Here is a 20591-nt window from a genome sequence, read left to right on the forward strand (position 1 = left end):
ATTGAAATTGAACAACATTTTATTGAGTCTTAAAGTAAATAAATATGAAATTGGTCACTGGATCCTTAAACTCTGAACATAATAACGCTGTATTGAAAATAAGCGTAACGGGCCATAATGCAAGTTTGCGCTAGCTAGAACCCTGTGTGTGTGTGTGCGTATATATTATATATATATATATATATATATATATATATATATAAATAAAAATCAGTATTAAGCTTGTAGACTCTCAAAAAAAAAAAAAAAATCATGAAACTGTCAACCTCTATAAGGAACTTTTTAAAAGAATTAATGTTGAATAATCCCTTAAAAGAAAAACAGCTGGCATGTGGGTTAAAACAGCTGTTACACTGTTTTAACCCACATGCCAGCTGTTTATTGCTGCTCAATGGACGTGGAATGTCTCCGTGATGACACAGATATATATATTTATTCAACTTTTCAGTTATATACAACACTTATTAGCATTTTTTAAACAGGCTGTGTAGATGTACAGAAACATTTTACTGTGACAACAAAATGTAGAGTTTTCATTTAAAAACGAGTCGCCAGAACACAACGTCACATTTGTGTAAACTTTGGAATTAATCAGTTCTTAACGTCAGCAGCAGCTACTTTCCATTGAAGCACACGCTGGGACGCTTCTCGTAACAAGGTCAGCTGTCGGTAACATCTTAGGACGTCTCTATAGGCGTTTGCTGCGATTGCTGTATACTTTGAAACCGGTGACGGAAGTGCACAAAGTAATCCCGGGTGTTCACTAACAGCCTAAATCTAAACTGTCATGATTCCAGAGCGACCTGTCCTTTAACCTTTGAACGTACAAACTGAAAATGACCATTGTCACCATTTTTGGCGTTTTTACCCCATAACATTCACTCACAGTTAGTACAAACTACAGTAAAATGCACATATAATTGATTCAGGTGGACCAGTGAATTAATCAAAATCTGTTATATGTATAAAACGGACAAAGTCCATTATGTGTATGTCAGATTATTTACAGTCAGGAGGCGCCGAACGATGTACAGGGATTCCCCAGCACCAATTAGGCCTAAATATTTCCTTGATTAAAGACCGACCTTGAATCAGGACCAGCCTCATTTCATGACCGGGTGAAAACTTCATCTGAAAAAAAATTAACACCTGCCTTAAATAAGTGCCGGACATTACGCGCATTAAAAAGATGACATTTGGTGGAATCGCTCTTTTTTCTAAGTCCACTGCGGAGTGGTACCTTAAAATCCTAAAGCCAGACTTCAACTTCTACAGCTCTGTGGTCATGCAATGACATCACCAGTCTTGAATTACGTCCTGCATCATTTAGGTCCTGGGTCTGAGCACGGTTTGAAAAAAATAAACGGCCAGTCTTGTAATCACAGAAATACGGTCCCACTTTCCTCCAATCGGCGAGTGTCAGTGCTGAACTTCATTTCGTACCTCTGTCACTGGGCATGTCCAGACTGCTCTGTCCGGTACACGTGAGGGGTTTTAATGGACACACATTGCATTCGGATGGGACGTTTTGTCTGATGAGAAAATCTGTTATACAAAATCCATTATATTCGGTGTTTACCACACAAAAGCATTGAGAATTTTGCTTTTGTCTGGCGAGTGTGAATATCCATTTTATACAATGATGGTTTGTGAGTTTTACTGCATACCTCTTTGCAATCTTTATGATCAGAAAAATGTGGTATACTTGGTGCTTTTTAAATTTTGAGCCCTGTGGAATCCTTCACTGAGCCCTACCTGGCTACAGTGACCACCCTGGGGGCCACACTACAATGAGGCTGGACTGTAAGTGTTGTTTAGTCTCCTTAAGCAAAACCAAAAACCTGCTTGGCCTGTGGACTATCAGATACAGCATCTGTCCTCACAAGATGATTTATTATGAATGCCTCTTGCTGCCTCTCCCCTAACCCACATGTGCGCACACGCTGTCACTCATTTCTCAAGAATGATGACAAAAGAAAAAAAACAAAACAGCTGCTTTCATGGGCCATACTGCTTGATGTTAAAAACCAGGAGAAGAGAAACTGCTAACTAAACAAAAACAGTAAAACAACCCACAAACAGAGCGGACAGTTTGCCAAACAAACCCATGCCATCTTGCTCCTCCATTACCCTGTAACAGAAACCCAGCTACTACGTACACCATGATATGACACTTCTTTAATCACGTAAAAATGTATATTGGTATTATTGTGGACTGTATGATACAGCACAGCCCTAGTAGCTAGACATGTATGAAACACACATCCCACAATATTTAAACAGAATAAACAAAATAAAGTGTGACATTCAATGTCGCAGCCCGAACACCCCCCACCCCCAAAATTGGTCCCCCCTGCCTCCACTGCACATGCGTCATTTCAGAGCTCAGCAGCTCCTGTGAGTCTGAGTCTCTTCACCCAAAGCAATCAAATGGATTAATGTGATTATTAACCATCAGATGACAAAGTAAAACCTCTTAAATCATTCTAGAGTCAGTTGTAAGCAGAAATGAGGCCATTTTAAGCAGAAACGAGGCGATAATCAGTGAGTCGCTACTGACTGAAATGACGGAGGCGCAGCAAATGCAGTAGCAGATCATGTAATCATGTAATTTATGTGGAAATGATTGTTGTAGAAAAGCTTCAGATATCTGTGGCTGAGACAGATGACTGGAGGCAGTTTGAAGCAAAAATGAGGTGATAATCAGTGAACCGCGGCTGATAGCGTATGCGCAGTGAAGGCAGGGCGGACCCATTTTTAGGGGGGACTGTTCGGTTGGCGACACCAGCACGCAACCAAACACACAACCCTACTTGAATTTTTTTTTTTTTATGTTAAAGGAAAACATTTTTTCCTGATTGGCCTGATCTAAACACCATTTTATCATTTGGTCTTTTTTTTTTTTTACTGCAGAGAATTTCACTAGCATTTGTATAGACGACTACATTTTTGGTATCATGATAACCTGAATCCAAACACTCACTCCATTTTTAGTTTATACAAATTAAAAATATCACTCCATCACTGAAGCGTTGCATGCCACACCCCATGTTCCACCTGCTGTAAGCGGAGCAGCTTGTTTTGTTAGCGCTCAGCAAACTGCTTCCTGTCTGACTCCAGTAAACGGGACGCGTCAGCTGACCATTTATCTGCCGCTGTTAGTCATGACCAGAAGCACGTCAGCTCATTCAGTGGCTGAATGTCCACTTGGCTTTGAAAAGATCAATATGTCTGACCAAAGCATTTCTGCTAGTTGTTAAACTTTGGAACCACAGTCATGAGGTCAAAGGTCACAAAGAAACACACAGCTCAAACTCTGGATCTTATTAGCTGCTGAAATCATCAGTTTGGCGTTAACCCCACAGACAAACAACAACATGCTATCAGCGTGTCGGCGTCCTGAAGACTGCAGGTCCACCAGCAGAACCATGTGACTAAAAGTCAAGCCTGCACCATTCTCTCATCAATTAAAGCCACGAAACTTTAACGGCCACTTTGCTAACGATTATTCAAAGGACAGATGTTACCTGAAGCTGCAGGTGAAGCTCTAAAACACAACTTCCTCCACACGCTCTTTTATACCTCAGCCTCCTCCTCCCGCACCTGCAGCTCAGATCCCAGGAGGTTTACAGGCTTTGAGCTGTGGCTCACTGCACACAATGACTTAGCGCTGATGGAGTCTAATCCCAGCCACACTCTGACATCACTCCCACACAGTGACATCACCTCGATCACACAGACGACTGACAAAGACACTGACCTCTCTGGCGTTCTCTCGCAGCTGCTGCTCCGCCCTCATCACCGCACTGATGGCGTCCTCCAGCTGATCCTGGGCCTGGCGGCACCGCTTCAGTCCGCTCAGGGCTGCCGCCTCCGCCATGCTGCACACAAACGGGAAGAAAAAACAAAACTCAGCCGTGTAAATACATACGTCTTCAACGCGAGGTAGTTTAAATAATAATACAAGTCCCTTTGGCTGCTCGCTTGTTTTCACTTGGGGTCGCCACAGCAAATCCAAGGAGAATCTGCATGTCGATTTGGCAACTCCACATTATGGGAACCTTCCACACTGTAACCAAGTGCACTATCCATGTGGTGACCACCCCCACAGTGTAAACAATAACTCATTTATAATAAGAAGTCCAAACACACATCCTGTAAGGTTGGATGCTTTTTAAAATTGTATTTAAATTTATTGTGGCCCTGAGTGAGGAGGTGGAAGAATCCAGCCCAGACCGATGAAGGCCAGAATTCTCCTCTTAGAGTGCAGCGGTATGTACCACAGAAACTTTTCGTTTGCAAAAGCATTAAAGTAATTAATATACTGTGAAAGTTTGTTTCAAAAGCACACCAAGATATAAATGGATTTTCATTTTTAGTGCTCAGTGCAGTGTTAATACATGTCATATACAGTGGGGAAAATAAGTATTTGACCCCCTGTCAGTTTTGCAGGTTTTCCCCATCTACAAAGAATGTAGAGGTTTGTCATTTTTATCGTAGGTACACTTCAACTGTGAGAGACAGAATCTAAAAATCACATTGTATGATTTTTAAATAATTAATTTGCATTTTGTTGCATAAAATAAGTATTTGAACACCTACCAACCAGCAAGAATTCTGTCTCTCACAGACCTGTTAATTTTTCTTTAAGAAGCCCTCTTATTCTGCACTCTTTACCTGTATTAATTGCACCTGTATAAAAGACACCTGTTCACACACTCAATCAATCACACTCCAACCTGTCCACCATAGCCAAGATCAAAGAGCTGTCTAAGGACACCAGGGACAAAACTGTAGACCTGCACAAGGCTGGGATGAACTACAGGACAACAGGCAAGCAGCTTGGTAGAAGACAACAACTGTTATGATTATTTATTAGAAAGTGGAAGAAACACAAGATGACTATCAATCTCCCTCGGTCTGGGATTCCATGCAAGATCTCACTTTGTGGGGTAAGGATGATTCTGAGAAAGCTCAGAACTACACAGGAGGACCTGGCCAATGACCTGAAGAGAGCTGGGGCCACAGACACAGATTACATTAGTAACATGATGCCGTCATGGTTTAAAATCCTGCAGGGCAGCAAGGTCCCCCTGCTCAAGCCAACACATGTCCAGGCCCCTTTGAAGTTCACCGATGACCACCTGGATGATCCAGAGGAGGCATGGGAGAAGGTCATGTAGTCAGATGAGACCAGAATAGAGCTTTCTGGAATCAACTCCACTTACCATGTTTAGAGGATGAGAACAACCCCAAGAAAACCATCCCAATCGTGAAGCATGGGGGTGGAAACATCATACTCTGGGGGTGCTCTCCTGCAAAGTGGACAGGACGACCGCACCGTATTGAAGGGAGGATGGATGGGATCATGTATTGCGAGATTCTGGCAAACAACCGCCTTCCCTCACTAAGAGCATTGACGATAGGTCATGGCTGGGTCTTCCAGCATGACAGTGACCCAAAACACACAGCCAGGGCAACTAAGGAGGGGCTCAGTAAGAAGCATTCCAAGGTCCTGGAGTGCCCTGGCCAGTCTCCAGACCTGAACTCAATAGATAATCTTTGGAAGGAGCTGAAACTCCAAACCTCAAAGATTTGGAGAAGATCTGTATGGAGGAGTGGACCAAAATCCCTGCTGCAGTGTGTGAAAACTTGATCAAGAACCACAGGAAACGTCTGACCTCTGTAATGGCAGACAAATGTTTCTGTACCAATTGTTAAGCTCAGTTTTTCTAGGGGGTCAAATACTTATATTATGCAACAAAATGCAAATTATTTAAAAATCATACAATGTGATTTACTGGATTTTTTTTAGATTCTGTCTCTCACAGTTGAGGTGAACCTACGATAAAAATTACAGACCTCTCCATTCTTTGTTGGTGGGAAAACGTGCACAGTCAGCCCCTCTGTGTGGAAGCTCCACAATTAAAATCCAACATATGGGAATTGCTCCATTCTCATGCTGACCCAACTGTATGTAACATTTTTTGCCAACTAACTCACAGTGATGGACAAACAGCTATTTAGAAGACTAACACCGGTGTCACAGACTGAACAGTCCCCCCTAAAAATGGGTCCACCCTGCCTTCACTACGCATGCGTCTTTAGCCACAGTTCACTGATTATCACCTTGTTTCTGCTTCAAACGGCCTCCAGTCATCATTTGTCTCAGCCAGATATCTGAAGCTTTTCTACAACAATCATTTCCACATAAATTCAGTATTATTTCAGAGCACCACAGCTACATGAGCTGCTATCTGTTGCGTTCACTGCACCTCCATCATTTCAAAGCGTCACCGATTATCACCTCGTTTCTGCTTCAAACTGATTTTAGAATGATTAAGGAGGTTTTACCTTCATCATCTGATGGTTAATAATCCCATTAATCCATTTGATGTCTTTGGGTGGAGAGAGTCAGACTCAGATGTGCTGCTGCGGTCCCAAATGACACATGCACAGTAAAAGCAGGGCGGACCCATTTTAGGGGGCGACCGTTCAGTCTGCAACACCGGCTCTTTAAGGATCGGTGTTATCACTGACGAATGTACCGTGGATGTCTGGTGTGTGTGTGTCCAGTGAGAACAGCAATGTTGAAACTGTGACGGACTTAGGGCCCGGGTGTTGACATTTGTGTGTTCTGTGTTTATTTATCACGGCAGAATAATTTTAATGCCCAAGTGTGTGCTGGCATACTGGGTTGAAAAGGGAAAGCAGTGGAAATTGTGAGTGTAGCTCCCAAAGCTTTTCACCCCCCCCCCCCCATTACGGCTCGCGTGCAAAGTGCAGCAGATGCATGCAAATTTAAATTTTCATGACTGTGTATTGTGCTGCTTTCCACAATTACTGTTCATATGTAGTCAAGCTTATTTCTGCAAACTAAACACTGTTTCAGACATAAAAAGGAAATTATATATATATATATATATATATATATATATATATATATATATATATATATATATATATAAAACTGTCCTTATAAAATTGGCTTATTTTAAAGCCATGTTTAAATGTGTTTTATGTGTGAAAAATGTTCGTTGTGCTCTGAGCAAAAACACAAGTTAACTGTTATACGTTTGCCGTATCGGCCCACCAACCACACAAATAAAAGCTAACGGACAAAAACATTGAGTTCGCTTGCCTATTTTTAAATTTTCATCACACTAAAGATTGCTAAAAAAAAAAAAAAAAAAAAACTCTCGCACACTGCCTCACTTGCAACACAACACAAGAGTGAATTTAATCAAGCAAACAAGCAAGTAACATTTCGGCCAAAGGCCATCATCAGGCAATCTGATCTTGCTTGTTTGCGTGATTAAATTCACTCTTTTGTTGCAAGTGAGGCAGTGTGCGAGAGTTTTTTTGTTTGTTTTGCAGCCTTTGTGCCTTCTCTTACGCACCTGTCGTCAAGGGATGTGCGAAGTGATTTCTTGTTTCATCACACTAAAGATTAAAATTTAGCAGCATCACGTGGGCTGTTAACCTCGCCTAGCCTCCACTAATACCCGTTCTAAACCACAGGATGTCACAAATTGTGGGAGCTGCAGTGATTTCAGTAACATAATGTCTATGGTCCACACGACCAAAAGATAGTTTGTGTGGCTTTGGCGTGACCACAGACCTGATTCATTAGAATCCTGAGAGACGGATTTACTGGATCCATGTGTTTTTGTTCTACGCATGAATCAGTATCAGGAGGATTTTCCTGTTGCATTATGTCCCGCTCTTAGTCAGCCAACCATAACCTGGTGGGATGAAAGCATTCTAACCCCACAGATATTTTAAGAGAATGTTGCCAACAACCCATATCAGTTCAAAAACTCTTCATTCTTCTGTCACTGAGAAACAGAGCAGTGTGGAGAAGAAGAAGAAAAAACACATCTTGGTCTATCAGTATTTTTTACCATTTAAAATGGGCCTTCTTCATGTTTTTTTTTTTTTTAACCTTTTGTTTGCCACTGGGGGGCAACACCACATACGAGGTCTATTAGAAAAGTATTCGACCTTATTTTTTCAAAAACCATATGGATTTGAATCACGTGTGATTACGTCAGACATGCTTGAACCCTCGTGGGCATGCGAGAGTTTTTTCACGCCTGTCGGTTACGTCATTCGCCTGTGGGCAGTCTTTGAGTGAGGAGTGGCCCACCCTCTCGTCGATTTTTTCATTGTTTAGGAATGGCTCAGAGACTGCTGCTTTGTTTGATCAAAATTTTTACAAAACTGTAAGGCACAACTGAGTGGACACCATTCGATAAATTCAGCTGGTTTTCGGTAAAAATTTTAACAGCTGATGAGAGATTTTGGTCTGGTAGTGTCGCCGTAAGGACGGCCCACGGCGCCTGATGGCGATCTGCGCTTCGAGGCGGCAGCGTCTCACCGGTTCAAGTTAAAAACGTCCACATTTCAGGCTCTGTTGACCCAGTAAGTCGTTAGAGAACAGAGAACTTTCAGAAGAAGTTGGCATGAGGAGTTTATTCGGACATTCCATTGTTAACGGACATTTTGTATTGAAAGAACGTGCGGGCAGAGTCGCATGTCGGGCCGGACCCGACCGCGGGGGGTCGTGACAGGAAAAACACCTCTGTTGGAAATCTTAACGGGCAAGTTGGAACATGCCCAAGCTGTTAAACAATTTCTCAGTTACTCACTTGTTGAAAGCCATCAAAAGCCGCCTGAATTTTACAAATGGTTTTCAACATGGAGGTGTTTTTCCTGTCGCGGTGCACACAGATTCGCCGAGTCGTCACAGAAATGACTCTGCGAATTTGCGCGCATGTCTTTCATTAAAAAATGTCCTTAAACAGTGGAATGTCCTCATGCCGGCCTGTTCTGAATCTTCTCTGTTCTCTCATGACGTCCTGGGTGAATTAAGCCTTAAATTAGGATGTTTTCAGGTTGAAACAGGCCGACGCCTGGAAGTGCTGCACGACGTCCCGCTCCATGGGAAGTCCTTACACTGACAGAAACACCCCATAATCTCTCATCAGCCATTAAACTTTTCACCGAAAACCAGCTTAATTTCTCGAATAGTGTCCACTCGGATATTCCTCACAGGTCCAGAAAAAATTTTGATAAAGCAACGCACGCCGTCTCGAGCAGTGTGTGAAACAAAGGAATTCAGCCGAGAGGGCTGGACCACATCTCACTCAAGGCATGCCCACAGGGAAATGACGTTACCGACACGCATGAAAAAAACTCACGCATGTGCACGAGGGTTAAAGCATGATTGGTGTAATCAAATCCATATAGTTAAAAAAAATAAAATAAAAAGGGTCGGTTTATTATCTAATAGACCTCGTACAGCAGCATAAAAGAAGCATCAACGCATCCATCACACTATGGAATCATCTTGGATCCTGGATGGCAGCCACCCAGATAGACAACTGCTCCATCCCCACATCTAATGGCCCAGTCACACAGCACTTAACGAAGGGCAACGAAGCCCTGAAGAAACAAGAAATCTGGACTTTCGTTGGCATCGTTTAACCTTTGTGCAGCTTCGTTCCTGCAGCTGGAGCTTCGTCACAATTTTTAAACTGTTGAAAAATTTGAAAAGGCAATGAAAGCCTCAATTCGTCCGTGTTTCGTTTTGCTGTCGTTCTTGACTTTTTTTTTTTTTTTTTTTTTAAATCGTTTGTTTAGTTTTTGTCACGTTAATGCTTAATTTGACTTCGTTGGAGCAGCTGAATGTTTTCACACAGTGCAGAAGCCAGTTTGTGAGCGCTGTGTCTGCTGCTGCGTTCATGTACCGTCACAAATTACAGATCCAACTCAGCCTGTTTGCATTTTTTTTTTTTATCTGGGGGGGGGCAGGTTCAATGGGCTCAGGTACCTTATATAGGGAAGAATTAATATTTTGTGTGGATACAATTAATTATTTGAGTGAGTCCATATTTTTTTCCCTCTGCTTGGTCTAAAAAAAGTAACCGTTACTGACTGCCACAATTATTTTTCCTGATTTCTTATAGTGTTTCTTAAAGCCAGAAAGTTGCCATTTGAAATGACTTTAGTTTTGTGTCATGTCTGTGATCTTTTTTTTTTCTACAAAATTAAACAACTGAATGAACATCCTCCGAGGCCGGTGATTCCATAATTATTGCCAGGGGTTGTATATGGCTTAGTAACGTAACAGTGATACAGCAGTGACCACGGAACACCTGTTTTTTTTTTCTTTGGTGCAAGCGCGCAGCACAGTGAGGATTCTGATGACGAAGGAGTTGATCCCTCTTTTGTTCTGGACGAGGAACCAGAGCAGGTGGTCCACCGACGTGCGCACAGATCTCCACAGATTCTGTTTGCAGTTTCTGCAGGACTCAGGTGATGAGTTCCGTCCCAGCGCCGAGTCCTGGAATTCAGAGATGCAGACACACACTGCTCACGCTGTGGCTCCAGGTGCATTTCATTTAATGCGTTGAGATTGTGAGCTTTGGTTTTGTTAATTTCCTCTTTCATCCCTTTTGAGCTCTTGCTTCATAGACTGTCCAGTGATAAAGCTCTTTCGTCCACCTTTTCTCAAGGAATCGTCGTGTGCCTGGGCCATAAAATAATGTATCTGCTGCAGCCAGGTCAAACTGGGTCATGTCACTGACCTCCAGCTGCAGAGGTCCCTGCGTGCTGCTTATTCTGCTGCCACCAAAACCATTACAGATAAAAATCAATCAGCTACTTTGATAAACCATTATTCACTGAATTTTTTTTTAATCAAAATTCTCAGATGTTTGCTTTGCAGTGGTTGGTTGTGGTGATGCTTCCATTGCGTTTTTTTTTTTTTTAAACTTTCCTTAAATTTGGCACCACTGTGTAGCTATAAATGACTGTTCTGTTTCACATGAGTCTGGCTGCTGTGTTTAACAGAAGAGTGTGTGTGTGTCTTCCAGGAAAAAGAACCGCAACTTTATTTACAGCTATATACATCCACCTGTTGCTCACTCATCCCGTCACCAACACCGACTGATCTAGACTTTTATAGGTTTCTCCAGACACACCTTTTTGTCCGTTTCACTCTCCACTCGTTTTGGATTTTACTTTTACTCCATACTTTTACTTAAAGTACATTTTATATGAGAAATTTACTTTTGATACTTTACAGTAAATGTCAGATACTTTAAGACTTTCCTCAAGTAATATTTTTAAAAGGTGACTTTAACTTTTACCAAAATTGTTTTATGGTACGATACTTGTACTTTCACTCAAGTATCACTTTGAGGTACTTTATACAAGACCGTGCGTCAGGTGATAGTTGCCAATACCACCATTACACTAAAAATGTCTGGGGGAACCCTGAAGCCCCCCACACACAGTTATAATTTGCAGCTAGGTTAATTTACTGCTGTCCTTGTTTGAGTCAGATGTTAATTTTTTGTTGTTCAGGGGACACAGCATTTTCCACTGCTGTTCCAAAATGACGGAACAAGCTTCCACTTAACAGACAGCCTCCTCACTGTCCATTTTTAAAACCAGTCTTAAAACCCATTTTTAACCCTGGCTTTTAACTCTGCATGAGACTGTTTTGTTTTAGTGTTTTATGGCTTGCTTTTATTTATTGTATTGCTTCTAATTGCTTTTAAAAACAATGAAGCAATTGTTCTTATTTATTTTATTGCTTTTAATTGTTTTATGACAGCACTTTGTTTTCAACTACAGTTGTTTTGAAGTGCTATATAAATAAAGTTGAGTTTTTCTTAAGTTCCTGCTTGTGGCATTTTCTTTCCATTGGGACATTACTTCACTTCTTAGTTTTTGTATTTTAATGAGAGCACTGTAAAGCACCACTTTTTATAAATTAAGTCAATATTACCTGAAATAGTAAAAAATTGGGTGGGGGGGGGGGGCGTGCTGGTGAGCACATATGACATGCTCTGCTGAAATTTAGGTTTAAATTTAATATCTTTTTTAAGTTCATTGTTCCCACTTCTGTTTAGTTCATTGTTGATTTCGCCACACTAATGGCCAGCAATTTGCAAAAACACAAATTCCTACAGGATCGAGTGCTTCACCACACAGAAAGCGCACAACCTCTCCCCAACCAGAGAGAGCAAACCTGAAAGTCAAAATCCTTACGTCGCTGAAAGAAGACATTACTACACTGTTCAAGTCAGAATTGAAGACTGCCCTGACTGAGGAATTTGAAATGGTGAAATCAGAGTTAAGTAGAAGTGACAAATAATACAGCAGCAATCCGCTCCGAGGTGGATACAATGAAAACAACCATACGGGAAACAGAACGTTGGCTTTATTCATGCTTAGACGATGTGATTTATATGATAAACAAAGTAGGAATACATGAGGGGGGGGTGACCAAATTACAGGAGAAGTGTCTCTAGTCTCGACATTGAAGGGACGGTTAGGGGCTCCAACACCCAAATACTGAACGACCACAGGCTCAAGCACTCCAGCGGTGGTCTCCAAACTACTGAAAGAAGTTTTGAAAATGGATAAAGATGTCCTGCTGGATGCTCATACAGAAGTCTGCATGTGTGGAAACCAGACGATTAACTCCCATGTCACTGTGGTGAAGGCTCATTATCTACAGGACTGTGTGGAAGTTCTTTGACGTGCCAGGGTTCTCCAGTCCTCATCAGTTTAATGGAACCACCATCTCAATATTCCCAGATTATCCAGAGTGTCGCACAAGCCAGATCCGCTTTCATAGAATGAAACTGCTGCTCCGTGGAAGAGAAGGGGACAGATAGGGACTGGGGTACCCCGCATGACTTCATGTCACATACAAGGAATCTGAGAGGCAGTTTCAAAACCTGGAGAATGCCAAGATCTACCTAAAGACTAGAATTCTGCATGATGTGACAAAAGACTGTGTGGACCTACATGTACGACTTTATCATTACTGTGGATGTTATTCACCCTGGTGAATTGGTGATGTCACTGTAACCAACAATATCATTATACGATATATTTATCCCCTTGTTATAGTACAGCAGGTAACTAAGAATAGTTCAAATCTGGTTACAAGCACCAAAATTTGACTGAGTATACTTTTTGGTACATATTGTAGAAAAATAACTTCAGCCATTTGAATTTTCAATAGGGGGCCAAGTAGGGGTCAATTGAAGAATTGCACAGGGTCAAAATGAAAAAAAATCTTCCAATCATATTGAAAGTGATACCACATTATGTGTCTGATGATAATGATTCCAAAAAGGTATAGTTTGGACAATCTGACTGAATGTTCTGGAGTTATGGGGCAAAAACAGCAAGAATTGTGACAAAGGTCAGTTTCAGTTTGTACAGGGGTCAAAAGTTAAAGTTGATCCAGTTTTGGTAAAGCGTGGTGCAAATTATGAGCTAAAAATTACGTCTAGTATTGATCTTTGCTGTGACAGATGCAGGCAAACACCGGCTACCTTTTCACATTTGTTCTGGCTTTGTCCAGCATTGAATAACTTTTGCAAATCAATTTTTAAAACTTTGCCAGATGTTTAAGAAGTGCCCATATAACCCTCTGCCAGCATGGCAATGTTTGGCGACAAGATATACATCTGAGTTGCTGGGCTGGGAATATGCTCGCATATAAGCATAAGTTGGAGAGGAAATGGCGTCTCACTAATTTAGAAGATCTTCACTTAGCCTGGAAAAAGAGTCTGTTGCTCTATAAAAAAGCCCTCCGTAAAGCTAGGACATCTTTCTAATCATCACTAATTGAAGAAAATAAGAACAACCCCAGGTTTCTTTTCAGCACTGTAGCCAGGCTGACAGTCAGAGCTCTATTGAGCTGAGTATTCCATTAACTTTAACTAGTAATGACTTCATGACTTTCTTTGCTAACAAAATTTTAACTATTAGAGAAAAAATTACTCATAGCCATCCCAAAGACGTATCGTTATCTTTGGCTGCTTTCAGTGATGCCGGTATTTGGTTAGACTCTTTCTCTCCGATTGTTCTGTCAGTTATTTTCATTAGTTACTTCATCCAAACCATCAACATGTTTATTAGACCCCATTCCTACCAGGCTGCTCAAGGAAGCCCTACCATTATTTAATGCGTCGATCTTAAATATGATCAATCTGTCTTTGTTAGTTGGCTATGTACCACAGGCTTTTAAGGTGGCAGTAATTAAACCATTACTTAAAAAGCCATCACTTGACCCAGCTATCTTAGCTAATTATAGGCCAATCTCCAACCTTCCTTTTCTCTCAAAAATTCTTGAAAGGGTAGTTGTAAAACAGCTAACTGATCATCTGCAGAGGAATGGTCTATTTGAAGAGTTTCAGTCAGGTTTTAGAATTCATCATAGTACAGAAACAGCATTAGTGAAGGTTACAAATGATCTTCTTATGGCCTCGGACAGTGGACTCATCTCTGTGCTTGTTCTGTTAGACCTCAGTGCTGCTTTTGATACTGTTGACCATAACATTTTATTACAGAGATTAGAGCATGCCATAGGTATTAAAGGCACTGCGCTGCGGTGGTTTGAATCATATTTGTCTAATAGATTACAATTTGTTCATGTAAATGGGGAATCTTCTTCACAGACTAAAGTTAATTATGGAGTTCCACAAGGTTCTGTGCTAGGACCAATTTTATTCACTTTATACATGCTTCCCTTAGGCAGTATTATTAGACGGTATTGCTTAAATTTTCATTGTTACGCAGATGATACCCAGCTTTATCTATCCATGAAGCCAGAGGACACACACCAATTAGCTAAACTGTAGGATTGTCTTACAGACATATAGACATGGATGACCTCTAATTTCCTGCTTTTAAACTCAGATAAAACTGAAGTTATTGTACTTGGCCCCACAAATCTTAGAAACATGGTGTCTAACCAGATCCTTACTCTGGATGGCATTACCCTGACCTCTAGTAATACTGTGAGAAATCTTGGAGTCATTTTTGATCAGGATATGTCATTCAAAGCACATATTAAACAAATATGTAGGACTGCTTTTTTGCATTTACGCAATATCTCTAAAATCAGAAAGGTCTTGTCTCAGAGTGATGCTGAAAAACTAATTCATGCATTTATTTCCTCTAGGCTGGACTATTGTAATTCATTATTATCAGGTTGTCCTAAAAGTTCCCTAAAAAGCCTTCAGTTAATTCAAAATGCTGCAGCTAGAGTACTGACGGGGACTAGAAGGAGAGAGCATATCTCACCCATATTGGCCTCTCTTCATTGGCTTCCTGTTAATTCTAGAATAGAATTTAAAATTCTTCTTCTTACTTATAAGGTTTTGAATAATCAGGTCCCATCTTATCTTAGGGACCTCGTAGTACCATATCACCCCAATAGAGCGCTTCGCTCTCAGACTGCAGGCTTACTTGTAGTTCCTAGGGTTTGTAAGAGTAGAATGGGAGGCAGAGCCTTCAGCTTTCAGGCTCCTCTCCTGTGGAACCAGCTCCCAATTCAGATCAGGGAGACAGACACCCTCTCTACTTTTAAGATTAGGCTTAAAACTTTCCTTTTTGCTAAAGCTTATAGTTAGGGCTGGATCAGGTGACCCTAAACCATCCCTTAGTTATGCTGCTATAGACGTAGACTGCTGGGGGGTTCCCATGATGCACTGTTTGTTTCTCTTTTTGCTCTGTATGCACCACTCTGCATTTAATCATTAGTGATCGATCTCTGCTCCCCTCCATAGCATGTCTTTTTCCTGGTTCTCTCCCTCAGCCCCAACCAGTCCCAGCAGAAGACTGCCCCTCCCTGAGCCTGGTTCTGCTGGAGGTTTCTTCCTGTTAAAAGGGAGTTTTTTCCTTCCCACTGTAGCCAAGTGCTTGCTCACAGGGGGTCGTTTTGACCGTTGGGGTTTTACATAATTATTGTATGGCCTTGCCTTACAATATAAAGCGCCTTGGGGCAACTGTTTGTTGTGATTTGGCGCTATATAAAAAAATTGATTGATTAATTGATTGATTGATTTGCATCTCTCCTAGCCAGGCGACATACTTCTGAAATGGAAGGGGAAGTATTCTCCAACTTTTAGGATGTGGATTAAAGATCTCACACACACCATTTGGTATTAGAGAAGATTCATTATACCACAAGCAGGTGTACTCAGACATTCTATACCATATGGAGATCTTTCTTGGCATATTTGGGAAAAAATGGATACCACTGACCCTGAAGTAACAAACTGCTGAACCATTATATATAATCTACAACTTAAAAGTTGATGTTTGTGCATACATGGAGTACTATATTTTTCTGTACTTATTTTTATTTACTCATTTCTACCAATATATTTTTATCTTATTTATTTTGTATTCATTATTTTCTGTGTATTTGCTCAATTATTATGTGATGCAGTACCTATGTTGTAGGGTTGGGGCTCTGATGTATTTTTGAATGGTTGATTTTGATGCAGAACTTAAAAGACTGTTGAAAAAAAAAAAAGTCAGCTATCACAGGTCACAACGTGCCACAAAGTGATGTAACCACAAACGGGCCCCTTCATGTTTGGACCTCCACTGCAGTGGCATCATGTCGATAGCGGTGTGGGCGTGGCCTCGGCAGCAGGGAGCAGCGCATCACTGTCAGCTGTTTATCAGCCTGCTGATAAACAGCTGACCTTTGAGCTGTTGTCACAGCTGCAGGCAGAAGAGATTACTGCTGCCAGTTTTTTTTTTTTTGTTTTTTTTTTTTTTTTAAGTAGGACTGTAGACTTTAAGACTTGCAGTACAACAGCAGATTTCCACCACCTGAGTTTTTAAATTAACAAAACTAGACAGTTCACTTTTTCAACCAAGCAGCTCTTTCAGACAAGCACCCCACATACATCTTTATTAATCCAATCCACGTTATTTATATCACACATTTACTTTACTTCATTCATTTCCAACCACACAACCAAAAATAATTCCAGAAGAAAACAAAACATAATACACCTGAATGAAAGGGGGTAGAAAGAAGCGAACTTATATTATCTACCCCTTTTTACAGAAGATTAATTTACAAATTAAATAATAATCACATTATTAACATTACAATCAGAATATCTAAAAAAGGAAAAAATAAACAGTAAAAATATACATGTGGTTTCATTATTACATCAGGTCGTATTTCTGAATGATATTAATTTTAACTGCCTTTTTAAATATATTGCTTGATTTAACTTCTTTAATTTCCTTGTTCAGATTATTCCATAAACTGACTCCCTTGATAGAAATGCAATGTTCCTTCAATTTAGTTCTGAATCTTGGTTTGTCAAATATCTCTGTTCCTTTTAAGTTGTACTGGCTTTCTCTTTTTTCAAATTTGTTCTGGAAGTTAGTTGGTAGTATTTTTTATGAGCCTTAAACATTGTCTGGAGAATAGTGTAATCAACCAGGTCATGAAATTTCAACAAATCTAACTGCAGGAATATTGGACTCGTGTTCTCTATAATGCCTCCGACTAATTATCCTTATTGCTCTTTTCTGTAAAATGAAAGGTGAATGTGTGAATGTTTTGCAGGCATTTCCCCATATTTCAATACAGTAGGACAGATGTGGAACAATCAGAACAGTATAATATATATAGTCCTTTCTCATCTAACATCTCTTTTACTTTGTGTAGTATAGCAATCATTTTTAATAATTTATTCTTTGTATAGTTAATGTGATTTCCAACTCAAGTTCTCATCAATCATGACACTCAAATTTTGTTTCCATCACTCTTAATTTCTACACTATCTGTAATAATTGGGGTATTCATACTTTTTCTCTATTACTAAATATCATGAAATTAGTTTTATCAAAGTTAAGCGATAATTTATTAATGTCAAGCCAAGTTTTTATTCCCATGAATTCTTTTTTGACTACTCTCAACACATGTTGTAAATTTTTTACCAGATACATTACCAATGTCACTGACATACAGTGTAAAAAGTTTTGGCCCAAGGACCGACCCCTGAGGTACCCCACAGGTAACACTTAATAATCCAGATCTTACGTTTACCTGTACAAACTGTTTTCTGTTGACTAGATAGCTTGATACCCATTTGTGAGCAACCTCTCTGATTCCATATTTGTTTAATTTTTGAAGTAGTAAAGTATGGTCAATGGTATCAAAAGCTTTTTTGAAGGCCACAAAAATGCTCAAAAAAAACAAAAAAACAAAAACAACCTTATTGTCTATTGCAGTGCATATTTCTTCAGTTAGTTCCATAATTGCCATGGCTGTGAGTGACTAGTTTGAAAACCATACTATTACTTAGAATGTTATATTTATCAAGGAACTTATCCAATCAATTTACAAATAATTTCTCTAATATCTTGGAAAATTATGGAAGCAAGGAAACTGGTCTGTAATTAGAAAAAACATGTTTATCCCCACTTTTATATAGTGGAATTACCTTAGCTGTTTTCATGCTATCAGGAAAAGTTCCCGGTGAAAATGACAGATTACAAATATAAGTAAATGGTACAATGACTGATTCAATAATGTTCTTAATTAGAAACATATCTAGATCATGACAATATGTTGATCTCTTGCTTACACAACCTCCTACAATGTTCAGTATTTCTTCCTTTTCAACCTTGCCAAGAAAGATGCTGTTCACATTGTCCATGATTAGACTTCCAACTGCAGTATCACCCTTTGCTTTTGGAATATTAGCCGCTAAATTTGGGCCCACCCTTACAAAAAAAAAAAAAAAAAAAAGGAAAAAAAAATCATTAAAACTATTCACTATTTTTGTCTTATCTTGTATGCATACATTTTCTTTCACAAAATAATTTGGAATCATTGGTTTCTCTTTGTGATTTTTTTTTTCTTACATTATTAATTACTCTCCATGTAGCTCGTATGTTTTTTTTAATCAAGTAATTTACCATAATATTCCTTTTAGTGCTTTTTAATTATCTCTACTAGTTTATTTTTATACCTCTTATATCTAGCCTCATCTCGTGACCTTGTTTTTAAGTAACATTTATATAAATTATTTTTTTCTTTTTGCAGGCATTTCTTAACCCTTTAGTCATCCATGGTTTGTCAACAGCATCCCTCCTGGCAAAATTAATCAGTTTACAGTTTTTATGATACAACATTGTGAAAATTTTCATAAATGCATCATATGCTTCATTGACATTATTTACAAATATTCCATCCCAATTCTGGTTTTTAAGGTCTTCCTTTAGTGCCAGTAATGCTTTTTCAAATCTGTTTCTGACTATTATTTTATTGGTGGTTTCCTTAATATTGTAGCACTACTTTTCCAATGATTATATTTGGTAAATATATTGTCAATTATAGTCTCACTCTGAGATGTGATTCCTGTTGGTTTTGATATCATTGGAAATAGACCCAAACTAAACATTGTATCATTAAAAACATCAAAAGAGTGAAGTCCACTAGGATTATCCATATCAATGTTGAAATCACCACACAAAAACACTTCTTTGGCTTGGTTTTGGTCAAACAGTTCTGTTATAATGTCAGTGAATGACTCTACCTTAGTTCCTGGTGCTCTATAGACACAGCTCACAAGTACATTTTTTGATTTCTCATTTACCATTTCCACAGTTATAATTTCCATTATATTATCAACCACTGATGTCATATTGCTAACGACTTTGCACCTCACGGATGAGATGATATACAAAGCTACCCCCCCCCCCTCTTATTTTTTCTATTTACATTATATAAATCATATCCTTCGATCTGAAATTCATCTAACTCATTCTTTATCCAGGTTTGAGACACAGCAATTACAGTAAAATTGTCTTTAAACCGTTTTAAGTAATCTTCTATTTTAGACAAAATTACAATTTAAACTTCTGCTATTAAAGTGAATAATGGATAGGTTACCCTTCATCATTATCTTATTCATAAACTGCTCCTCAGTATAAGAATCACAGTTGTTACTTTCAAGGATTGATAAATTGTGATCTGTATCCCTATCTATGTTCTATATCTTGTCATCTAAATCCTCTACTATGCTAGCATAAGTGACCATGTTTTAGTGTAAGTATCACGCGTTATCAAACACAGAATTCTTGTCAATGAGACTTCCTGAATACTGAGCATGTTCTCATTTATATTGATCAAGTTCTTTTGGTTCTCTTATCACAATCACCTTTGCTTCCTCTGGTGTTCCCTTCAGTTGGATCATTACTTTGCAGTTTCTTGTCCATGTTGCTTGAATTTTGTTCAGTTTTCTCAGGAACCTTGCCTGTCTGGCAATTTCAGCATTCTTTTTTGTTAGATGTACATTTATGTACACCAGTTCCTTTCAGATATTTTGCTTGTCTCAACAGGTAAATTTTATGCTTTCGATTCACAAAACAAACCACAATTGCTGGTTTTGTCTTGCTGTTCTGGCGAGGAAGTGTATGGCATGCTGCAACACTGTTTGGATGAATTCTTATCTCTTTGCTTTCAAGAAATTGCATTACTTGCCATTCCAGTGTTTGCAGCTCCTCTGGTGGTGCGTCCTCCCCGTCCTTGCTCTTGCCAGCTGTAATACTGGCATAACTCCAATGAGTAGTGTCTAAACCATTTATAATCACATCTTCCATTCTTGTGTATTGCTCCAAGTCTTCAATCCTTCTTTCCAGGTCATAAATTTTATTGTCCCTTTCCTTTATTATGTTCCTCAGCTGCTTGATTTCACCCATCAAATCAAGCAACATTTGCTGTTTAGCCACTT

At 39.5% G+C, this 20591-nt stretch overlaps 1 protein-coding gene across 2 annotated transcripts in view; it reads right to left on the minus strand.

Moving 5' to 3' along the window:
- The window catches only part of ncoa4 (nuclear receptor coactivator 4), a 51347-nt gene that overhangs the window by 15433 nt on the left and 15323 nt on the right, over positions 1-20591 (minus strand). For both annotated transcript variants that reach the window (XM_034184777.1, XM_034184776.1), the window contains exon 2: positions 3761-3881. In XM_034184777.1, the coding sequence (XP_034040668.1) occupies positions 3761-3881 (121 nt within the window). The remainder of the gene's footprint in view (positions 1-3760; positions 3882-20591) is intronic.

Source organism: Thalassophryne amazonica, chromosome 13, assembly GCF_902500255.1.
Source record: "Thalassophryne amazonica chromosome 13, fThaAma1.1, whole genome shotgun sequence".
NCBI lineage: Eukaryota > Metazoa > Chordata > Actinopteri > Batrachoidiformes > Batrachoididae > Thalassophryne > Thalassophryne amazonica.